The sequence below is a fragment of the Epinephelus moara genome, chromosome 9, assembly GCF_006386435.1.
Source record: "Epinephelus moara isolate mb chromosome 9, YSFRI_EMoa_1.0, whole genome shotgun sequence".
Classification (NCBI taxonomy): Eukaryota; Metazoa; Chordata; class Actinopteri; order Perciformes; family Serranidae; genus Epinephelus; species Epinephelus moara.
The window spans coordinates 35,081,988-35,092,228 of record NC_065514.1 but is presented as its reverse complement, the minus strand read 5'-3'; the positions used below and the strand labels follow the sequence as shown (position 1 = coordinate 35,092,228).

The following is a 10,241-nucleotide window of genomic DNA, read 5'->3' as shown; positions in this document are numbered from 1 at the left end:
CAACCTCGAATCTGTAGGGGAGGGGGGGCGGACACGACTCGCGGCAGTATTTTGAATTTGAGTGCAGTAACCGTTTTGGCCACATTCTTACATACAGCGCCTTTAAAAACATTAAGTTTACTTTCTACAAGGGTACATTTTAGTTGGACTAGATCAAAAAAGTTTGTGTATCCTCTTTGTTTACTTTCTGCATCAGTAATGCCATTTCTAAGCACACTTTATAAGGCTTTCACAACACAAAAATAATTAATCAACAGTCAGACACAATCTGTAATGCATCTGGAAATACAAGTTGTAACAGTGGCAAGTTTAGCAACAAATTACCAACACAAACACAAGAATCATGGTGTTCATGTGTTGTTTTTATGACAGCAGTCAGCCCACTAATATTAATGGTAGGGGAAACACTGGCATGTTTAGCTGCGATGAAGACTCATGGTATCAGTAGTGTCTCAGTTCACACAGAGAACCCACACACGCATTTTTTTTTAAATAGCTTCACCATTTTAGTCTGTTAGCAATACGTTTTCATGCACAGTTAAGTGAAACTAAGGTTATAGCTCAACTAGATCATTAAATTGGACCATTATTCTCAATTTATTGACAGAAGTATGTCCAACTCTGCTACGATAGCTGGTGATATGCCCCCCTCCAGCTTGTTACTATTGGACCTTTTTCCTGTTGACCTATTACATCACAGACCAAACACTCGCCATTCCATGTTTTCCTCCCATCCATGTATTTCAAAATATTTAACTCTTTTAGCTGACAAAGCATGAACTATGTCTCTTTGTCCATTTAAAAATGCACAGCTCTGGATGTAGATTTTTCCCTGTTGTTACCAGCTTCTTTTTCTGTTACGCATTAAATGCTATTCTTTGACTTCTGGGTCAAAGGCCGGTGCGGAAACTGTGGAGCATGCACAGAGCGCCTAGGCCAGTTTGGGTTTGATTGATTGTAAACTTGCAGGAGTAATTCAACTACCAAACGCAGTCAGTACGTTTACATGACATTAGAGGAAATCTATTTATTGTTTGTCCGACTAAAACCAGACTTTTAAAAAAGAACATGTTAGTCTGACTGAAATTGTTCTAAATCAAATTTCGGACTGACACACCCAGATAATGCGATTGGGAACACAGCAATCAAAGCCAACGGATATCTACCCCTTCATCTGTAAATATCAGTCTGTGTTAAATATGGAGGAGAAGTTTATCATTTTAGTGCAGGGCTACTCAGAGCTTCACATCTATCACACAGACAATATTTTTGGCCTAATACACACTTACAAAACAACACCTGGAAGAAGTACATAGGCTATGATACAGTGCTGGTTACGGTTGCTTAGTACCCACAGATGCAACCTGCATCTGCGCCCTTGAAAGTTGGTACAGAGTAGCGCCCAGCGCTCAACCTTGCATTTTCCAGGCAGGCGGTTAAAGACACCGCATGTGTATGGCCCCTTTGTCAGGTTCCTTTGCTCTAATTGGTCATAGGTCTATCCAGTTGAGTTCAGAGGCATTTTGATCTACAGCTATTTGAGGCTGAAAATGAACTAAGACGTTCCAGACTAACTTCCATTTGCAAACTGATCTGGCGGTGCCAGGCTGGAGGAACTTACAGGCAATTCTGATGTCACAAGCAAGAGCCATTTCCAGGCCTCCTCCTAAGGCAGCTCCATCAATGGCAGCAATGGTTGGTACCGGCAGGTTACCTGTAAATGAAATGACAACAAGGTACCCATCAAGAGACACTATATGTATTAAAAATGTACACATTAAAACCAACTACATCAGACAACTACAACTACTTGATTACAAATCCAACTGCACTGGTGGAAAATAAATTTCCTTCACTTCTGACAGAGCCACACAATAAGATTCCCCGAGTCCAGGCTATGCTGCTATTTTTATTCAGAAAAGAATGAACTGGAGAAACTATTAAATTACCCACAGACATATTGTGAACCTAACTATGGTTTCATCAAGGCATAGTTGTGTCACTATGAATATTCCATCAAAATATTCCCCAAAACCATCTACAAGTGAACCTAACATTACACATTAGACTCATGTTTCCTGGTTATTAATCCATCCAAAACCCTAAAATCCCAACATTATTAACTGTGAGGTGTCCCCAGCTTTTGCCAGGTGAGGAGATTAAAAGTGCCTGCCTGCTATAGATGCCTGGTTCACACTACACGACTTTAGTCCTGATTGTTACTCTCAGTTTTTGGAGTTCCCCGACAAAAGTTATCAGCCTAATTACTTACTCAGAATGCTGCTTTGTCACTCTTTGACTTAAACATTTCTTAGTAAGCACCCCAGACCCTGCACTGTGGTTTGACCTGCGCATCATATAACATACTCATTGGGGATTTGTCCCGATGACAGATCTTGTAGTGTGTGACCCGCTATCACCTGTCAGTCATGTAGTGTGATAACCACAACTTCAACACTTCTCATTACAAGAGACAGAAAGTTGTGTAGACTAAAAAGTGCAGCCATATGATGACTTTGAAAGTTAAATATCTTTCATTATTATGAAAAAAGAAAATGAGGCATGAATGTGGGTACTAAGCGACTATAACCAGCACAGTAGACATCACAGTCTACTGTGATGTCGTCTACTGTGTTGAATACATACAATGAATCTACAATGAATTCCTGAACAGTCAGTGAATTTCATCACTGTTTACAGTCTTGTACCCAGCTCTGTGATGAGCGCTCTTGCTTTGGACACAAACGGGCCCACTTCACTCTGGTGCATCTTGGCCCTCTCCTTCAGGTCTGCACCTGCACAAAGAGACAGAGCATCAGCATCAAGCCAGAGGCCTGTGGCTTCCTGAAACATGAAGCAGAAGAGTGCAGTGTGGTCCATCACTCTGAACTTCAGTATCTAGGATTCTGAATGTAAAGCTGAACGCAGAATTCTCTCAACTAATCCAAACCTGCTCAGCATTCCACCATCAAGATCTCATTATGAAATTTTACTTACAAAATAATGCATAAAGATTAGGTTGGCAAAATGTCTACACCTGATGAACAAAGAGTGAAATGGAAAGACTTTACAAACTGTCAAAAATCCCTCCAGTGCACTTAACACCAGTTTACCTGCACAGAAGATCCCAGGAACCAAACTGCATATGATAACACTGCGCACTTTGTTATTCTTCTTGATATCCTCCACAGCCTCAAACATCTGAAACACAATTTTTGTGTTTGTTTTTTCAAAAAAATAAATAGAATAAAATGTTCTCAAAATGGATCATGATTTTAGTGTAAAACCCATTTTGTATTTATAAAAAATATTAATAAACTGCAGCATATTTCAAGAAAAACTCAAAAACTATACAAGACATCACAAAAAACTAAACCTGAGCCAGGTAAGAGGAACGTCAGTGATTTTTAAAGATCTACTGAAATAGCCACACAAATGTCTCTGATTAATCCCCATGCACATAAGCCTACATGCAGCCCAGAGAAGCACAATTCCAGCTTGACTTGTGTTAACACTGGCTTAGTCATCTTTACAATGTAAAACTAAATACAAGGTCAACAGCAGTACATACCATTTTGACCAGATTTTTGCTGATGGCATTTTTTGCTTTTGGTCGATTTATCCCAACAACAACAATACCTGAAAGACAAAGTTACATTATGCTGATTAATGATGGCGCACAGGTAACAAGGACATTACTGCAGAGCAGCAGGTTTCACATCTCATGACATGATGATGTCACACCTGGAAAAAAAACATCTTCAACCAAGATCACATTAGGGATGCACGATATTGGATTTTTCTGCCAATATCTGATATGCCAATATATAAAAACTCATTTGGTTGATAACCAACACCAATATCAATATATCCACTTTTTTCCCTACATTATTTTAGTGATCATCAACTCTCTTCTGTAGTGGAATTGACATCATATTATGCATGCATATGATGGCCCACCAGCAGATGGAGACATGAAATACGTTGCTTTTCAATGTATGTAACATTCATTCATAGTGTAAAATAAGAAAAAGCATGTTGGCTGATTCTGATAGTTCATTTTAAAGCCGATATTGGCTGATACCAATGACGTGCCGATATTATTGTGCATCCCCAGTCAAAACAGCTACCATAGTACGGTCAATCAAATACAGACTTGACGTTGGACAGCATCACATACATATATCCAATCATCACTGCAAATCTGTATATGACAAAAATACCAAATAAAATGACAAAATTATTCATTTTTGAGGGTTTTTATAATCTATTTGTGGTTTTTATACTTTCTGTAAAATGAACATATCATTTTGTAATAGACTGCTACTATTTCTCAAAAGAAAAAAAAAGAAACATTTATGGAGATGGGTGTGCCCTCTCCAGGGCATATCAGATGACAGCATTTGTAGTTTAATGTGTGGTCTTGGACCACAAACGTATTTCTGAGGTGGCAAGTTGAATCACTAGCAAGGGCCTGCTCTCTGCTCTAGAAATAGCAGATTTTGAAGCTGGGAATAGAAAGGACAATTACATTGCATATCTGTCTGACTAAATGTAAGCATTTTTGCGTACACTCGTCATACTGTTTTATGCCTCCACCTTGGAGACAGATCATTTAAAACTACCTCCATGGAGAGATACTGCTACTGTTATAGGTTTGTTTATGTCGTAGGGGTCGGCTTTTGATATCACGTAACGGGTGACGTCAAGGCGTACACTCTAATTTTTATTTGCACCAGAACAGCGGACTGTGTTTTTAAATCCTGATTTAATGGTCAGTGTCTTGTTTGAACGGGACTTTGGTTTGGACAAATACAGTGTTGCCATGGACAAACGTGTCTTTGAATGGACAAAGACTGAGAGCAGGACTTACCGGCGTCCTCTCCGTCCAGGTGTCTGACGCGGAGGTCCTCCTTGGAGTCCGAGCTGTAGTGTCGTGTCACTGCTCCGTGACCGTTCAGGAGAGAGGAAGACGAGAGTTTACCGGAGAGAGCATAGTGTCTGGAGCAGGACCAGGCTGCTGCCAGCCTGCACGCGCTGTCTCGACCCGATGCCTGCACTCGGAGGGCTTGCAGCAGGGCTCTGTGTCCCACTTGGACCGCCATGCTGGGGAGTCGCAGTGTTGCTTGACTTTCAACTTTGAACCCAATCACGTGTTGTTATCACGTGATTTACTTGCAGTCTGCTGTAATGGCGTTGGGAGACATTTGACAAATAGTATTGTATAAATGTAACGTTAAGCCTTTGATCGAAAATTGTTATTTCGGATGTGAAAACTATAGAAAATAAAACAGTGTTTTCTGCAATGTTTGGTTTTAATTAAGTAAAAGACTGACTGAAAAGCAGACTTTTTAAAAAAAATTTTTATAGTTAAATATTTGTAACTACAAATATTTTACCTTTAGCCTCTCTAGGTGACTGGCAGAAATTACTTGACACTTCATCTACCATAAATTAGTTAAAAGTTTTTCAAAACTTGCATTTTGATGTTTGAAAGTTAAAAGTGGAAGATAGAACCCTGAAGTTGCCATGGTTTTTCACTTGTTGTGCATTTTAGTTTGTACAAATGGTTTGTTTTTGGCCAAATTTTAAATGAGTTATAGAATTAAATGATTTTGATGAAATATCACTATTTTAAGCCCAAATATGGTTCAAATTTTTTCTGAGGGAAGTGTTTGTTGCACATGATGTATCCAAGGATCATTGGAAGTTTGTAAATCCAATCATAATTTCTGTTTTTACAGTTTCTGGCTATGATAAATGGTGTTTTTTGGTGATTTAAAAAATAAAAAAGGCAGAAATTTGCATACCCTTCCACTAAGCCAAAATAAAAACATAAGTCCCTCCTCAGTGCTTATAAAGTTTGACATTTGAAATCTGAAATTTCTAACATGCCCCCTTTTTGCACCCACCCCATAACCTCCCTCATAAGTAACAAACAGTCCCTAAAATTACCATGATGTGCTGTTTGGATTCCACAATTTTCATAGATCTTAAATAAAGAAATGACATCTTGTAGCCTTAGTCCTGCAAGAAAAATGTCATATGCTCAAATGCATTTTTTTTAAATGTAGCCTACAGAGCACCAACTACAACTTTATTTAGAATGTTTCTTAAGTACAAGACATTTATCACAGAAGGAAAAGCAAATGTGGAACTAAACACATTAAAGATGGCTGCTTGATTTAAGTGTTTACAATCCTCAGGTCTCATGTCTCTTTCAGCTGTTTTAAACGAATGGGAAATATCCAAGCAGAAGTCGGACTTGGACTTAGGTCAGACCAGTGGTGTAGTGGTAGTTGATGAGGTGGGTGTACTACTAGGTAGATAGGTAGGTTACCGATGAGGAAGTGGGCATACTCTCCTATTACAATGGCTGTTTTGCTGATAGGTGGGTATACTGTCACTGGATAGAAAAAAAAAGTGGGTATACCCCATATACCTGAATATACCCTCCACTACACCACTGGCTCAGACTGAAAATAAGAACTTGAGACCCACGGCTGGCTGTTGTGAGATCAGACTTACCTGAGACTCTCCTGCCTGACAACATCATCAGATCTTTTAAACTTTCAAATATTAATATTACTATCAGCCTTGAAATCATGATATCTGTCAGGCTATACATTTAACCATCAACATCTTATCTTCTATTTTTGGGGAAAGCAATGTTTCTGTAGTTATTTTGTACTGTTTTTGTTTTTTATGTCTTTTTGTAGAAATAACTTGTAGTTACCTAATCTAAAAAAAAGAGAAACAAATTAAACACACAGAAATAAAACATACAGTACAATATGGTTCAGTGACAAGATATTTATTATAAACAAAAACTCACCATTACAATAACACTTGAGAAAAGTGTTCAGATACAGGTAGCTGCTGGGCAAATGGAGTTATCACCACCATCATCATCATCATCACTGAGATATTCCAAACCATGACAACAAATGCACACACCATTCTTTAAGAATGAACTAGGCAGTGCACCTGAATATCAACAAGGGTTGGCTGAAGTCAGCAGTTTGAAACTGACTCCAGGTCAGATCAGGGAGTGTGATGATAAACACCCCAAATGTCTATAAGAAATTAACAAATAAGCCATTTGATGAAACCCTTAAAGTTCTGAATTCCATGACAGTTAATAATACAATTACAAGAACTGTACGGGCATAATGCTGAATCTCTGGAGACTTTTTCAAAATACAATTGCTGATTTTCCATAAATTGCTAACATTTGAGGATAGATTGTGTCAGAATATACATCGGAGGGCTTTATAAAATCCAGTTACACTCTTGTCAGTTCCATCAGATGAAAAGTTGGTGTCAGGCACATTCTCAGTTTAACCAGTGGCCTGGAAGGTTTACAGAATCAACAAAAATCCACTAAAAACAGGAGAAGCAATGGCTATTTGGTAAACAGTGAACCAGTGCAGCAGAGCCTATTCAAAAGTTTAGCTAAACTTAGTTTAAAGCCAAAATCTGTAACTATATGCAATGTAAACCTACCACAGAGACGATATTGGTGAAGTGTGTTGCTGTAATGCAGTGACATTATCATTGAATGCAACATGTCCAAGAGTACAGTATCATTACTGAAAAGATGAAGGTAAGCAGCATTTACATCAACCAGGACAAGAGAGAACAGAAATGCTTTATTTTACAGGTCTTAGAAAGTGGGGATGCAAAATATTGGATTTTTTCCCCGATACCTGATATGCCAATATATAACAACTTATTTGGCTGTTAACCGATGCTGATACATTCACTTTTTTCACCAGCTAATTTTAGTGATCATAAAGTCTCTTCTGTAGTGGAAGTAACATTATATTATGCATGCATACTCTTGTCGTGATGGCCCACCATAGATGAAGACATGAAGTAGAATGCTTTTCAATGTATTTAATACTCATTTATTGTGCAAAATAAGAAAAAGCAGGTTGGCCGAGTCTAATAGTTCACCCCAATTAGAAAGGTTCTTTTCAATATTTCAATTAGAAGTATGTCATTAGATATTAATTATGGGGGAAAAATTAATGATTGTCAATTCCTCCCATAATTTGTACCAAATTAAAACCATCTTTCCAGGAAATGTCTAAAAAAAGTCTCAGAAATTACAAATCTATAAAATAAAGCAGTACAGAACATTCCTCTGAAGCAGAGGTATGGACCGTGTCTCCACTGTAAACCTGTCACCACACCAACACACACATGGTTGCAATAACCATACTACATTAGTTAAAAACAGACTACAGCTTTAAAGCAAAAAATAGCCAGACTGCAAACCTTTGGCAACATCTGCCAAAGTGCCCCCAGCCCAACAGGTAAATAAAGTGGCAGCTGTTCTGATAACTGGGGCTTTTTGCTGCTCCACTAAATCAAAGCAGATAAGTGTTCAGTGACAGTAGGTGTATACTGCAGGGCAGAAACCAGCGACAGCAGTCATGAATAATTTGGTATAAGAAAAAAAATAAAAGCTCCACACAAAACAATATCTTACACAATAATGATGTCCATCCCACATCACTGATTACCACTTTACTGTAATTTCCCAAATAGTGCCCGGAAATCCGTTGTTTCTAATTCCCCCTTTTTTTTATAACTACATATGATCGTTTTATTGAAAAATGTTGTTTTCTGATCTGCTCCTGTTTTATTTTGCTGTTGATGCATGTTTAGCTGTTGAACATGGAGGCACATAACACTGGACATTATACTGATTACATTCAGTACATTAGTAGTTGTAACATTTAGTGTAACATTTCAGCACTAACTTGATCAGTTAAAGAGAATTGTATCACATCACTCTGCTGCTCACTGAGTTGCCAACAGATTTTTTTGCATCAAAAGCCTTTGGACCAGCAATATTCACCTTACAGCCTGCAGGCCATATCAGGCCCCTGATAGGGCGCAGAGTGAACATTTTTTCACAGGACAAATAAATTAATTCACATTAAGATTTCTTTCTTTAGGAAACATACATTAAGCTGTTTTCATACCACCACAGAACAACCGCTCTCACAACCGCATACCCCTTATAGTGGCTGCTGTCACTATGGTCAAGGACTGTGATAATGGGCAGGTGCTTCTGTGACTGTTGGGAAGTAAAAGCTAGATGGCGCCATGTAAAAAACTGCATACTGCAGCAAGACAACAGAAATCACTGAAATTAACAAAGATTTCTACATATTGCCCCAAGGGAGTGCCCCAAGGGTCCATTCTCGGGCCTATCCTCTTTTCCATCTATTTACTCCCCTTAGGGGCTATTATTAGGAAATGCAATATCTCATTTCACTTTTATGCTGCTGATAGCCAAATCTACATGCCCCTGAAAACCAGTGACCCGAGTTGCTTAGAGCCCTTGTTAAAATGTCTTATTGACATTAAAGCGTGGTTGGCCTGTAATTTTCTAAATTTTAATGAAAGCAAGACAGAGGTTATAATGTTATAATGTGATCCACTAGTACCTCTAAAGCCCCTCTTGACCTGGTTTCTCTTGCTCGGTATCTTAAACCTACTGTGACAAATCTTGGGGTCAAAATTGACTACAGTCTTAAAATAGATCAGCAGATAAATTCTGTTGTAAAATCCAGCTTTTTCCAGTTAAGGATCATATCAAAGGTTATGCCCTTCCTTTCTTTCAATGATTTTGAGAGGGTTATCAACGCTTTTGTCTCCACAAGACTTGACTATTGAAATGCCCTCCTTGTTGGTGTCTCTCAGACTTCCCTTTCACGACTCCAATTAGTTCAGAATGCAGCTGCTCGACTTTTAACTGGAGCACGCAGGCGAGAGCACATTTCCCTGATATTACAGTCCCCACACTGGCTTCCTGTATCTTTTAGGATTAATTTTAATATCTTATTGTTTACTTTTAAGGCTCTTAACGGGTTGGCCCCCTCTTACTTGTCTAGTCTCCTGCACCCCTGTGTTTCCTCTCGAGCATTGAGGTTTGCTGACAGATCGCTCCTGGCTGTCTCGAAAACACAGCTAAAGCAGAGGGGTGACAGAGCCTTTGCTGTTGTGGCCCCCAAACTTTGGAACGAGCTGCCCCTCCAGATTAGACTCAAACCTACTATGCCTGTTTTTAAGTCTCATTTAAAAACCCATTTGTTTCCTCAGGCCTTCTCAGTCTCTGTGTGAATGCGGGTTGCTTTGTGGACTGAATTTTGTGTGTGTGTGTGTGTGTATATATATATATATATATATATATATATATATATGTATATGTATATATATATATA

At 38.6% G+C, this 10,241-nt stretch overlaps 1 protein-coding gene across 1 annotated transcript in view; it reads right to left on the bottom strand.

The window, feature by feature from the left end:
• Positions 1-5,201, bottom strand: part of auh (AU RNA binding protein/enoyl-CoA hydratase) — a 15,683-nt gene extending 10,482 nt beyond the window's left edge. The window contains exons 1-5 of the mRNA XM_050052719.1: positions 4,874-5,201; positions 3,572-3,639; positions 3,114-3,201; positions 2,709-2,795; positions 1,622-1,714 (exon numbers count right to left, since the gene is read on the bottom strand). Of these exons, the coding sequence (XP_049908676.1) occupies positions 1,622-1,714; positions 2,709-2,795; positions 3,114-3,201; positions 3,572-3,639; positions 4,874-5,105 (568 nt within the window). The 5' untranslated portion in view covers positions 5,106-5,201. The remainder of the gene's footprint in view (positions 1-1,621; positions 1,715-2,708; positions 2,796-3,113; positions 3,202-3,571; positions 3,640-4,873) is intronic.
• Between the last annotated feature and the right edge of the window lie 5,040 nt (positions 5,202-10,241).